Source organism: Xyrauchen texanus, chromosome 7, assembly GCF_025860055.1.
Source record: "Xyrauchen texanus isolate HMW12.3.18 chromosome 7, RBS_HiC_50CHRs, whole genome shotgun sequence".
Lineage (NCBI taxonomy): Eukaryota > Metazoa > Chordata > Actinopteri > Cypriniformes > Catostomidae > Xyrauchen > Xyrauchen texanus.
The window spans coordinates 47,921,071-47,936,198 of record NC_068282.1 but is presented as its reverse complement, the minus strand read 5'-3'; the positions used below and the strand labels follow the sequence as shown (position 1 = coordinate 47,936,198).

Sequence of the window (15,128 nt, the reverse complement as noted above, 5' to 3'; positions counted from 1 at the left end):
GGTAATAAAATAATTAAACCGCTTGAATATTTGATTTGCATGTGTGAGCAGACCTGAAATGCAAACCAACTTGAATGTTAAATGAAATGGGATGTGTAATAAAAAAAACTATGTTCAAAGCATAATGTATAGTTAGTTTTTTAGATTTCGAAACCAAAAACGAATGGATGCAACGTACACTGACCTTTTACTATTAAAAAATCAGCAAAGAAAATGGAGGAAAATTTGCAGATATTATCCATTGAGATTTGATCGGATCATAACAATTGGGCTAATAATAAATGGTTAATATTTTAATAATTAATTCATTCAAATTAATTAAAATACTTTAAAGTTGAAATATTATAATGAATAATTGTAATATTTTTAAGTTAATATTAAATATTATTAAATGATAAATATTATTAGATAATATTTAATATTGTAATATTTTATACATTTTTCCTTGCTCATGCATGCATTGTTCTGTCAGCAAAATGTTGTTGCAGAGGCAGAGTAATGTACATTTTGATGATTGCAAACATTTCTTTATTTCCTTAAGAATAATGCAAACTGAGAAATTCTTTTGCATATTTACATTTGCACTCAGGTTGCGTTTCTACGTGATCATGACCAGTCAACGGGAGCTGTTCCCACGATTGACCGCAGATATGCGTCGTTTTAAGAAGCTTCCTCAGATCTGTCGTGGCCCCAGTGACCGTATCCCTCTGGAGCGAATGGATTCTGGCAGCGTCGGGGCACAAGAATCAGAACAAGACCTGTGGGAGGACACTACGGCCCCCGTGTACCCTGCAACAAGCCCTGAATCTGACCCCATAGAGGTTATCAGAGAAACTGATGACTCTCAAGGGCTGTTCTACATGTCTCCCGTCTTCCCCCTGCTCAATTCGGAAGTGATGTCGGCACGCCGGCAGATCCAGAGCAGTGTGGAGCAAGCCATGGGTCACTGTCGCAGGGATAACCTCTGGAGGAGGCTGTTTCATGGAGAGCATTTGGCACTGGACAAACTTAAACTCAGCAAGCTGGCCTTCAGTGAACTAGAAGAGCTATTAGATGCTGTGCAGAGCAGATCGGTGGCTGAAATCGACCCACAGCTGGTATAAAAACACACACAATCCACTTCCATCCTTTAAGTCCAATCCTTGCATATTCTTTTATCTATTTCTTTCCCTGTTGCTTCTCTTGTGCCGCTTTCCACAAATAGAGTACAAAAAGATGAAATGTCACTAAAATTAATTGCTCTTACAAACTCCGTCTGCATTGTTTTAGCACCTGGTTAACTAAACACATTATGCAAATTAGGCAACAATGCAAAACACACGAAAATATGGTGCAGGACACATTTGCACAGGCCAATTCCATATCTTGCAGACCAGCTCTGAGTTCTAGATTGTGGAAGATGCAGCAGACTAAGAGCCGTTCACATCAAGCACATTTTTGTTTTATCATTTGTTTTTCTGTTTAAACATGCACTAGATGGACGTTATTGACGTTTCGTTGTCATTTCAGTGCCTCGTGCAGGAGTGTCAATTTTTTAGACACTGTGTCAGGTTAAAAGAACATATATTTTTAAAAGTACATGTTTTGTTATATTCATTGCACTGTGTCTAGCTTTTTTCAGCACAAGAACGTTTTAGGTTCAGAACGGCCCCTAACAATAGTAGACTGCCTTTTGTGAATAAATTAATCTGGATTGCACGTGTTAAGTGACTGAGAAACTCTGAAATAATGTGCGTATTAGTAAAAGAATAAATAATTTATAAATAAAAAACTATGCTAAAATGGGACAGGGTTGCAAATTTTGCTTAAATGAATATATCGCTCAGTACGGGCTAGCTAGTTTGGTACTAGCCTAATTTCAAAGCAGCTTTACAGGAAATGATGATTTAATAGAAGAAGAAGCTGTAATGTAGTAAAGTCTTGGAGTCATAACAGGATTTCCCAGAAAGAAAAAATAAATATTTGTTTGATTTTTCTTTCAGGATCTGGGTTGAATGGTTGAGCTTGATGAATTGAGAAATAAAAGGATAAGGGAGTGTTTAAGTTTACGACAATTTTGATCGTCAGCAAAAATATTATACAAACTTGTTTAATTTTACATTTATTTTATATACATTTAATTACATTTTATAAAATTAAAAAATATATATTTTTACATAAATGTTTTATTTTACATTTTGTTTTATATAAACATAATATAATTTATCAAAGTAAAAATATATATTCTACATTTTATTATATTTATATAAAACAAATGTAAAATAAAACACCGATCAAATTAACAAATATATATTTTACATGTTTTATTTTACATTTGTTTTATATAAATATAATATAATTTATCAAAGTAAAAATATATATTATACATTTTATTATATTTATATAAAATAAATGTAAAATAAAACATCTATCAAATTATAAATATATATATTTTACATAAATGTTTTATTTTACATTTGTTTTATATAAAAATAATATAATTTATCAAAGTAAAAATATATATTACTATATATATATATATATATATATATGTATATATGTATATATGTAAAATTATACATTTTACTATATATAAAACAAATGTAAAATAAAACATCAAATTAAAATATATATATTTATAATTTGATAAATGTTATTATATTTATATAAAACAAATGTAAAATAAAACATCTATCAAATTATAAATATATATATTTTACATAAATGTTTTATTTTACATTTGTTTTATATAAAAATAATATAATTTATCAAAGTAAAAATATATATTACTATAATATATATATATATATATATATATATATATATATATATATATATATATATATATATATATATATATATATATATATATATGTATATATGTAAAATTATACATTTTACTATATATAAAACAAATGTAAAATAAAACATCAAATTAAAAATATATATATTTTACATTTTGTTTTATATAAATATAATAACATTTATCAAATTAAAAATATATATATTTTGCATAAATGTTTTATTTTACATTTACTTTATGCAAATTCAGTTAAATTGATCAAATAAAAAACTACACCAAAATATTAAACACTATTTATATATTAAAAATTATGCTTAAATTTTGGCTCATCACTTAGGACCGAGCTAGTTTCAGAGCAAATTTTGTTTTTCAACCATTGATTCATTTATTTTTCTCCAAAGTTTTTCTTTTAAAAATGTTTATAACTGGTTGAATGGTTGAGCTTGACGAATTGCATAAATTATGTGTTTAAAACTAGATCATTGTTTTGTGCTATGATAATTTAATGCTAGACGATACTTTATCAAATATGTATAATTCTTTTCAATACAAAAAAAACATGTGATTTGTGCATTTGATGCTCAAAAAAAAATAATAATTATTGTTGACTAACACATTTGTTGAAAGTACCAGAACTCTTTCTTACCTTATGCACTAAAGGGAAGTCAATCTTTAGGAATTGGGAAGTGCCAAATTGGGTGGTTTTCCCATTTGGGAAACTGCAGTTGTGTGTTTGATAGGTGGCTGATAATAAACATGCTAATGCTCGACTCTGTGGGGTAAACACCCTCCCTACTCCTCATCACACTGCAATAAATATCAGCTAATTAGTGCAGGAAATCAGCCCTTTAATATTACACTGCGTTCTTTATTTACGCTGTAAATTATCCCTTGTGGACTAACATTTGCTCACAAATTCACACTTTTGAATCCTACGGCATGCTCTTTCATGATTTGATTAGACATCAGCAGCTAAATGTGGCACAGTGTTTGCTGCAGTGTAACTGGATTTGGCTTACTTGTAGCTTTCTCTTCACAAATATTTATAATATTTAATATTTATGTTGGGATCACAACTGCAGGAAACATATGCACAAAGTATATCACATGCTCGAATGTTACAAAGCCTAAAAATGAAAATTCTGTCATCATTTAATCACCCTCATATCGTTTACTCACCCTCATATTGTTTTTTTTTTTTATGGAAAAGTATGCAAAAAAAAATGTCCTACCCCCTTCGGTTTCACAAGGCAACATTTCAAAATGGACCAAAACTGTGTCTATAAAAGTCTCATGTAAGCAAACTGTCCCCGTAGTAATCAGAATGTGCGCTGTACCGGGATTTACCGCATCCATTGATAAACCTGATTAAAATGATATACCTGTAAAATGTTGTCAACCATAACACATTTTTAAGTGTTGTTTATGTTACGCTTATGCAAAACATCACCATATGGTACAGAATGCACGTTCCAGTCAGAGGTTACACGGCAAATACACTGTCAGACACACAAATGATATGCGATGTAAAATTGCATCATGGTTATTTTTATCCGTCGTTAGTTGCTTTTGCATTATTTCTGCATTGAAAAGTGCCTGTTCTCATAGTCTCATGGCTGGCTCTCTCTCTTGCGTGCACACACACATAAACAGCAGAGAGAAGCCATGGAATTGTTGTTTATCTGTCAAAAAGTTGCTGACGCCATCCTACATATGTTCTGCCGCTATCCAGGAGGAGTGATCATACTAAAATCACCTCAGGAATTATAAAACAGCTCCTATTTTAAACATGCAACAATAAAGTCGCCAAAAGGCTATGTGCTTGTTTTGATGATGAATTACAGTGAAGTGCTGACCTACAGATGACTTCTCCAAAGATCCAAAGAATGAGGGGGCGTTGCTAATTCAACGGCTCAGTCACGTGAAAGCTTTAGAGTGCTATAAAATCGATTACAGCATGTTTAAAGTTTAAAAAAAGCACCCAAAGATCACTGTAAAAGCAGGCTGGCTCGTGCGTCATATTTCCAGTCTTCTGAAGGCAAACAAGTACTTTGTATGATGAACAGACAGAAATTAAAGTCATTATTCACTCTCAAATCAAATCATATAACTTCTGTTCGCCAGTAACATCAAACCACATTGATATTGCAAGTACACACAGTGTACTTGCAAGAACCAATAAGCTTTATTTTTATATTACAATTATTAAATATTAATCACTACAACTGAAGGCGATTCAACTGTGGGCTCTTTCATGCCACAAGGGTTTTATTTTTATTTAAACTGAATTTTATTAAAAACCGATTTAAACGTTTTGTTCTATTAAGGTCACAGCTCAATTGAATGTGTTTTTTTTTCTTTTTTTTTTTTTTTTTTTAGGCCTTTAGCAATTTATTTTTGGTACTTTTTTAAAAATGTTTTTTACTACTTTTTAAACTGATTCAGCCTTGTCCCAGGCCCAGACTTTCAATATTAATCCATTGTAAATCCATTATAAAAATACTAATTATTACATGTTTACAGCTATAATCTACGCAAAGAGTGAATTTAACAAACCACTTCAATATGTATAGTGTGAAAGTGCTTTCTATCAATTTTACTAAAATTACAACTGTCCCACAGTTGTGGCGCCATTTCAACCACGCCAAACGGAATTACAAAAATAAACATTGTTTTCAAAACTGATATCTGAATACGCCCCCCTTCTGCTGTTGATCAAACAAACTGAGAGTCCCGCCCCAACTCACGCCATTGGTCGAGTCCGCGTTATTGTCCCTCTTGACAATATGTGTGATGTATGAGTAGGGCTGATTATGACCTATATACACTGATGTGCCAAAACATTATGACCACTCACAGGTGAAGCTAATAACATTGATCATCTCCTAACAAGCCCACATGTCAAATTCTGGGTAGATTAGATGGTAAGGGAACAATCAGTTCTCGCAGTCAATGTGTTGAATGCAGGAGATATGGGCATGTGTAAAGACTTGAGCGAATTTGACAAGGGCCAAATTGTTATGGCCAGATGACTGGGTCAGAGCATCTCTGCTCCCGGTCAGCAGTGGTGAGTACCTACTGACAGTGGTCCGAGGACACATGCCACCTTCCTAAACATCGTTGTAGACCAGGTACTCTTGAGATGGGTTGCTAAACAAAAAACAGATGAATTTTTATAGCGCCACAGAGACACAGTTTTTACAGTTTTCAAGACAATAACCTATGACTAGCTTACTTATAGTTGTCTCTGCATATTAAGCTGGCATAGATGAAAGTATTTTAACACTGAAAAAGTTACATTCTTCAGCTTTAAGACTGATTAGTCCTAAAGTTTCCTCCTCCCCAACCCCACACGCGCTGTGATATGGATGCACAGCTGCCAAACACGTTCTTGTACGTGAGTTGTAGCCACAGAGAACACCGATTCCCTCGTGGAGGTCTCTTCCTTCTTCTGCATTCCCTTCACACTAACAGAACCGCTTAGTCAATGTTGCAGAAGCCGGCCGTGACTGCTAATGCAAATCTGAGCATTTGGATGATGTATACTGCTGTCAAAGGGATACAGTCGCACAAAGGAAACAGAGATGTAGTCCCATTTGTGATATCAGAAAATTTACTCTGGATCACAAGTGGAATTCGAAAACAGCCTTCCTGCGGTTTTGTTTCCACGCTGAAGTGCCATCCAACAGCTATCCCAACAAAAATCCAATTTGAAAAATGATAATAGTTTAGGCACCCAGGCTTGTTATTTGAGAGGGAAATATTGTGTTGGTGCAGCAGCATGTGTTGCCATCTAACTCACTTGTTTCAGAACCTCAAATGCTTTTTTAAACTCTGTAGGTTGGTCAAGTTCTTTTCTCTTCGTCCAACCAGGATGGGGGGCCTCCTTGATCATCTCGCCATCCACACAAGGAAAATCTAGGGGGGGCCATGCCCCTCAGCCCCCCTTTACACCAGGCCATGGGGCTGCACGTTTATGACAAAATCCTGAATTATTGATCATTCGTAAAATCGAATCGAGAGCTTGTGAATCGTAATCAAATTAAATCTGAGAAATCTGTATTGATACCTAACCTAAAACACTTTTTCCAGATCTTCTCTGTGTTCACTGTGAACACTTGTGTCTGCTCTCTCTGACTGAAGTAATTTGAATTTGTTGTGTGTTTGTAGGACTGTTTCCTGAACATGAGTCCCGCCTGGTACCAGAGTCTCATTAAAGTTCTATTATCACGATTCCCACAGAACTGCAGGCATTTTAAGGACGACGGTGGTATTCAGTACCTGGTAAGAGACTCGCACCACACGCCAAAGTTTTATAGGCACCTATTACTATTCTTCCTCTGAATGTTCATGGCGCTAATTTGCCCCTCAAACTCTCTAATGCCACCATTAACCATGAACATTATGCGATTTTATCGCTAGAGGTCGCTAGTCACCGTACTGTTGGTCTCTTAAGGGGGTTCCAGCTTTTGCCCACTCTAACGTTATTGGTGGGCTGCACAAGTGGCAATTCCTTTTGATAATCTGAAAACAAATGAGAGATGTTTTGCTGGTAAAAATAAGATACTGAATTTTCTGAAAAACTTACTTTTATGAAGTTGACCCAGGTCGTTGATCCGATTTGTCAAAACATTTAGTATATTAAACATATGCCAATGAAATGTATGAGTAGGGCTGATTATGACCTATATACACTGATGTGCCAAAACATTATGACCACTCACAGGTGAAGCGAATAACGTTGATCATCTCCTAACAAGCCCACATGTCAAATTCTGGGTAGATTAGATGGTAAGGGAACAATCAGTTCTCGCAGTCAATGTGTTGAATGCAGGAGATATGGGCATGTGTAAAGACGTGAGCGAATTTGACAAGGGCCAAATTGTTATGGCCAGATGACTGGGTCAGAGCATCTCTGCTCCCGGTCAGCAGTGGTGAGTACCTACTGACAGTGTTCCAAGGACACGTGCCACCTTCCTAAACATCGTTGCAGACCAGGTACACCCCTCCATGGCAATGGTATTCCCTGATGGCAGTGGCCTCATTCAGCAGGATAATGCGCCCTGCCACACTGCACACATTGTTCGGGAATGGTTTGAGGAAGAGTTCAAGGTTTTGCCCTGGCCTCCAAATTCCCCAGATCTCAATCCGGTTGAACATCTGTGGAATGTGCTAGACCAGCAAGTCTGATCCACAGTGGCTCCACCTCGCAACTTTAAGGATCTGCTGCTAATATCTTGGTGCCAGATACCACAGGACACCTTCAGGTGTCTTGTAGAGTCCATGCCTGGGCGGGACGGGTCCTCCTTGCCCATCTAAATCCCTTTACTTAAACACACACATGATGGTCAGCGGACCGTAAATGAGCTTTCTCTCGTCACACCACCTTCCGCAGTCGGCCTTAATCCCTCTCGGACGCTTAATTCGCCTATAATCGGTCATGGTTATTTAAAAAAAAGTCTGATTGAGTCAGGACAGGTGGTCCCAAATAATCAGCAGGTGGTGAAAAATGTGAGTCTACTTTGATGCTAATTTAAATGTTTAATATCATGCCTGGATGTCTTGTTTTTATCAGTATTTTTTTAGAAAAGGCAATTAGTTTGTTTCAGTGTGCTGTCCAAGGAGTAAATACAGACAATGCACATAAATGAGTTCAACACATACCTTGAAACTTAACTTGAAAGACTGCAAGACATTCTAAGGACATGGGCCACATTTTGACACATTCAGGAAGTAAATGGTTGTGTTCTGGCCCTACGGAGATGGCAAAGCTGTTTTTAATGATAATTATCCTGGAATAAGCACAACTAATACTGCTGAACTCCTCATTTATTTTAGAAAAGGAATGGAGGAAAGAAAAGTGGTGTAATTTTAGGCAACATTGAGACTTTGTGACGCAGAGGATAAAGAAGTATTTTCTAATGCTACACCACAAACAAATCATGTTAAATGGGTCTTGAAAATTGGAGTTTAACAATAAAAAGAAATTGGGGTTAAGAATTCAGATGTTTAAATGGTTTGTTTGAACATTGAGTATTAACTCTCTCTCTTTTCCAGGCTGTCCTGAACCAGAAGTTCACAGACTGCTTTGTGCTTGTGTTCCTGGACACCCAGGCTGGAAAAACTGTGAGTTCCTGTAAAACCGTTTCACACTTGTGATGTTTTTGGGGGGTGAATCTCACAAAAACATATCCAGGGCTCATTTCACCCTGAAAAATATAATTCAATAGAAAATAAAAAACATTTCGTGAAGAAATTGAAGTGCATTTTCAGACCATTACGTTTGTAGCATAATTTTCATGGCATTAAGCTTGTTTTCCCTAAAATAATTTGAATGACCATAAATAGGGATGCACTCATGTATCGGCCAATTAATGACCAAATTAAAACCATTGGCAAATCGGTTTAAGCATGAAAACGCCTATATTAAAAATGATGGTTCATTAATAAGTAATTATCACACTTTGTAAAATCTCTTTGAATTCAAATGCACAATTGAATGATTAGCCACAGAATGTTAAAGTCGTTGGAACTCCTAAGAACTTGTAATATTACATTTTTATTCTTTTTCGTTCTCACTTTAATGAGGAAAAAGCGTCGTTATGTGACACTTGTGAAAGCGGCACGTACCTATACATGAAGAGGTAAAACCATCCAAATGCTTTGAAAACAGCCAACATTGACATCTGAGACATTGGTATTTTATTTATGGTTTAGTTAAGATTGAAATCATGATAAGGTCTTGCGTGATTACAAAAGCTTGAAAGACTGCATTTAAAAATAGACTGCAATCAGCTCTTCAGTTAGCACTTCAGTCAGCATTGTGTAAGAAAGCGGCACCCTCTAGCGGTCTGGACAGCATTTTCCATTATCCATTACACTGTTATGGACTTTATAAGAGCATTTTGTTCCTATGGTAACTTTTTGTTTTTAATTGATGTTGTTGACATTTCTGTGGAATTGTCCAACATAATATATTTGCATAATATGAATTTGTGATGTTCTATTCTATACACTTACACATGTTTTTGACAGGGTTTTTTTTTTTTTTTTTTTGCTTTGACATGCAATAATTCAGTGAATCGGTGTTAAACATGATGCCACCTCAAAGCTCACAGTTTCACCCCTTTTCCTCTTCCAGAGTCTGAAGGTTGTTTTCAGGGAGGCTTTACCAGCACAGACTCAGTCGAGCAGCAGTCCACCACCACAGCTGGTCTCCATGTACCACCATCTGGAGTCCATCATCAACACAGCTTGCTACAACCTCTGGACTGGCCTGCTGTAAACCTGTACCAGTCTCTTTGAGCATGCTGATATGCTTTATTTTAGTTGAAATGTACCTGTGGACTATAACTCTGTGTGAATGAAAAGTTAAGAGAGTCCCGAGTTGAAATCATTGAGCCCGGTTTGTGCTGATTTCTTCCAAGATTCAGCTCTGAGCTGCCTCCCAGTGACACGTCTCGTGTGTGTAATGCGTGTTGCATCAGCCAGGGTCATTCCGTTTAGGCGATTATAATGCCCACATTTTGCACCGCAGAACAGCTAAACGGGCTACCCTGTTGATTTCAGTGAACGATTAGCTGGTGGGCTTGAATTGGTGCGTGAAATTCAGCTGGTTTGCCAAAGCCATGCTCTCCTTCTGTATTTGTGTTCATTTGAGCTTTTTTTTTTCCATCTCTCTGTTGCTGATGAGAAAATTGGGAGGTGATTCTGTAGACTGTGTGTGTTTGTGTTAGATCTCGATTTTTGTCCAGTTTAAAGTTTTGATCCGATTATGTCCGGTGAAGTTGGAGAACCACATCAGTTTTGTTGCTGTTTGCAGGATGTTCTATGTAATTGTCCTTACTGCCATTTCTTCATACGTTAAGTGCCTTTATTTTCCTAATTATGGTAGCAAGTGTATTGTTTTGACCTTGCAAGAAGATCTTTACAGTCGACTAATTTTTCATGGACAAATTCACTTTTGAGTACATTCTGAAGTCAGGACGGCAGAACAATTACAGCTTTTACTAAACACACAAAAATACACATCAGCATACACTAACAATTGTTTTCTCTTGTATTTTTGACTAAATATTAAAAACTAGATACATTTACTCAAGAAAAAAACAAACTTTCTTTTAAAGAGTATGTGGTGGTAGCACTTGGTGGTAATGCATTAGATATCATGAACTAATGATGAACAATATATGTTTACAGCATTTATTCATCTTTTTTAATGCTTGTTAATAAAAATACAAATTTTCATTGTACAGTAACTAATGTTAACAACAGTTACAACTTGTGATTTAAATTTTTTTTTTTATAACTATGTTGAAATTAATATTATGCTGTAAAAATATTATTCATTGTTAGTTCATGTTAACTAATAGAAACGTTTTGTAAAGTGTTACAGAATATGTCTGGAATAATTTTTTGCTCCACATTGGCAAGTATATGTTTCTTGTTTTAAGCAGACTTTAGGCTGTTTAAGCTTAAAAGAAGAATAAACAATTTTCCAATTGATATGAAAAAATTACTTGATTTATTATTTTTATTATCATCATTTAAACTTATCTTAAGATATTCTTGGAAAATAGGTCTTAAAATTGTACAAAAATTTTTCTTTAAATAAATCATTTAACTGGAAAACAAGACAAACGATACTGATACAACTTTTTTTTTTTTTTTTTTGGGTGCATTGTACAAAAACACAACTACTGCATCAACATAACTTTAATAACGGGACTGATGCGGCACTCACTGTGCAAAGATCACGGAGAACTTTTCGCCAACACGTCACATGACGGTAACCGAATGTGTCGTGGTGTTTTTAGCCGCCATGTTAAAAAAACCCTGAAGAATTGAATGAAACTATTCATTTTAAAGTACTGTTTCCTTTATGCACACTGGACTCTTCATAATGGACATCCATTGATGTGTGAATGTTTGGCAGAAAATATATTAGCAATTCAACTGTCTGAAACTGTTGTAATATGTACATTATGTATATACCGAGTCAGATTTGTAAGAAAACAGCTTAATAAATCTTAAGTTAAAATGTTTCAAGTGTTGAAGTGTCCAATGCTTTGAGTATTTTTATTTTTTTTATAGATGCCAAAAACTATGCACAACTGATATTTTGATTGCTGATGGAATCTGTAATTCAATTGTAAACTTGAGAAAATTAAGATAACAGTCTGGTTCCAGAAGTTAAAATCACATTGTTTTCTCCATTGGGGAATTTTTTATTTTAATGATGGCTTGCACACCTTTAACCTCCTGAGACAATGAAATCAACGTCATGTTGTTGTCACGTGACTTGGTGCACCAGAAGTTTAACCCTTAAATGAAAGTTTAGAGTATAGTGAACCATATTCAGTTGGTTTAAATTCAATAAAATTGTGCGTTGAGTGTAGTGAAGCCAAAATACAACATCCACGCATGTGGACGCAGGGTTGCATGAGGATAAAGACAGACCTACCGTGAGATCTGAGGCTGTTAATTGGTGGTATTTGCTTCTGTTGAGGCCATCAGTTTATTTGAATGTAATTTTTTCAAAATCGTGTCTACACACGATCCTTGAAGGTGCAAAATCCACCAATCAGAGAATCGCATAAAAAAACATTACACCAAAAGAGCTCTGCAGTAACTGCATTCTCACATGATGCATTAGATTCGGGTTGCCTACACTCTCCAAATACATTTATATTTGTGTATATCTGAATATTTTGCAATAAACTTAAAATATATTGTTTCTATTCTTATAATCAACAACTTTAAATCAATAGTTTCATATTTTTCCATTTTTATTTTGATGATATCATTTGCAATGCTTCATGGGATTGTAGTTCATTCCCTCAAAGACATTAAGTACACAGTCTTGTACCTTTGGCTTTTTGTTTTATTTTCATATATATATATATATACATACATACATACATACATACATATACACTCACCTAAAGGATTATTAGGAACACCTGTTCAATTTCTCATTAATGCAATTATCTAATCAACCAATCACATGGCAGTTGCTTCAATGCATTTAGGGGTGTGGTCCTGGTCAAGACAATCTCCTGAACTCCAAACTGAATGTCAGAATGGGAAAGAAAGGTGATTTAAGCAATTTTGAGCGTGGCATGGTTGTTGGTGCCAGACGGGCCGGTCTGAGTATTTCACAATCTGCTCAGTTACTGGGATTTTCACGCACAACCATTTCTAGGGTTTACAAAGAATGGTGTGAAAAGGGAAAAACATCCAGTATGCGGCAGTCCTGTGGGCTGAAAATGCCTTGTTGATGCTAGAGGTCAGAGGAGAATGGGCCGACTGATTCAAGCTGATAGAAGAGCAACTTTGCCTGAAATAACCACTCGTTACAACCGAGGTATGCAGCAAAGCATTTGTGAAGCCACAACACGCACAACCTTGAGGCGGATGGGCTACAACAGCAGAAGACCCCACCGGGTACCACTCATCTCCACTGCAAATAGGAAAAAGAGGCTAAAATTTGCAAGAGCTCACCAAAATTGGACAGTTGAAGACTGGAAAAATGTTGCCTGGTCTGATGAGTCTCGATTTCTGTTGAGACATTCAGATGGTAGAGTCAGAATTTGGCGTAAACAGAATGAGAACATGGATCCATCATGCCTTGTTACCACTGTGCAGGCTGGTGGTGGTGGTGTAATGGTGTGGGGGATGTTTTCTTGGCACACTTTAGGCCCCTCAGTGCCAATTGGGCATCGTTTAAATGCCACGGCCTACCTGAGCATTGTTTCTGACCATGTCCATCCCTTTATGGCCACCATGTCACAAAGCTCGAATCATTTCAAATTGGTTTCTTGAACATGACAATGAGTTCACTGTACTAAAATGGCCCCCACAGTCGCCAGATCTCAACCCAATAGAGCATCTTTGGGATGTGGTGGAACGGGAGCTTCGTGCCCTGGATGTGCATCCCACAAATCTCCATCAACTGCAAGATGCTATCCTATCAATATGGGCCAACATTTCTAAAGAATGCTTTCAGCACCTTGTTGAATCAATGCCACGTAGAATTAAGGCAGTTCTGAAAGCGAAATGGGGTCAAACACAGTATTAGTATGGTGTTCCTAATAATCCTTTAGGTGAGTGTATTTAGCTTCAAATCAAAGTTTGTAATGTTGTGATTCACCTCAGAGCTGGTTGCTTTGAATTATGGCTTACAGCTGTTTTATGAGCGATTTTATTAAATCCCAATGGAAAGAAAATGAATGGGAAAATGACATCTGTTTCACGACCAAACCCCTTTTGTTTTAGATATAGTCAAAGTTACTCACCCATTGGTTTGTTTTCACAGCCGATGTGGTGTTCATAACTTAGCAGCGTCCAAAAGTGTCAAATTGACACAAATGGACTCGCTCAAGGTTGTTTTTGCACCTAATGTAAAGTCACTTCTTGAAGTTCAAAAAATATTTGTTTCCGCCAGAGTGTGAAGAAATAATAATTCCTTGCATTTATGTAGCGCTTTTCTAGGCACTCAAAGCGCTTTACATAGTATAGGGGGAATCTCCTCAACCACCATTGTGCAGCATCCACCTGGATGATGCAACGGCAGCCATAGTGCACCAGAACACCCACCACACACCAGCTATTGATGGAGAGAGTATATTTATGTAGCCAATTCTGGGATGGAGATTAATACGATGCCATGGTAGATAGGGGCCAATGGGGGCGGGGGGGGGGGGGGTTATGGCCAGGACACCGGGGTTACACCCCCTACTCTTTAGAGGAAGTGTCCTGGGATTTTTAATGACCACAAAGAGTCAGGACCTCGGTTTAACATCTCATCCGAAGGATGGTGCCTTTTTTACAGTATAGTGTCCCTGTCACTATACTGGGGCATTAAGACCCACACAGACCATAGGGTGAGCACCCCCTGCTGGCCTCCCTAATACCACTTCCAGCAGCAACCTTGGTTTTCCCCAGGAGGTCTCCCATCCAGGTACTGGCCAGGCTCAACCCTGCTTAGCTTTAGTGGGCAACCAGGCAAGAGATGCAGGGTGATATGGCTGCCAGTGTGGTCTATTGTCTTTTTTAAATTGATCTGATTCACAGGGCCCCTACACAGTGTTCACTACTCCCTACACACTGAGCAGGGGATATCGGGAGAAGTTTGGAATGAACCCTGAAGCGCGATATCGATGTTCACTTGTTCCCTATGCCATTTGTACACTGCCAATGATTTTGAATCTCACTTAAGATGCCTGAATACCCAGTAAAGTCTACTTCCCAGGGCACTATCGGGCAATTGGAACGTACCCTGTGAATGGACTGTTCCCTCTGATGGACTCGAGTTGACCACAGAGAGCCATTAAGAGAAACAATG

At 36.7% G+C, this 15,128-nt stretch overlaps 1 protein-coding gene across 1 annotated transcript in view; it reads left to right on the top strand.

Moving 5' to 3' along the window:
- szt2 (SZT2 subunit of KICSTOR complex) overlaps window positions 1-11,825 on the top strand; it is a 120,721-nt gene extending 108,896 nt beyond the window's left edge. The window contains exons 71-74 of the mRNA XM_052130392.1: window positions 590-1,097; window positions 6,953-7,066; window positions 8,840-8,908; window positions 9,924-11,825. Coding sequence (XP_051986352.1) covers window positions 590-1,097; window positions 6,953-7,066; window positions 8,840-8,908; window positions 9,924-10,067 — 835 coding nt within the window. The 3' untranslated portion in view covers window positions 10,068-11,825. The remainder of the gene's footprint in view (window positions 1-589; window positions 1,098-6,952; window positions 7,067-8,839; window positions 8,909-9,923) is intronic.
- Window positions 11,826-15,128: the final 3,303 nt, after the last annotated feature.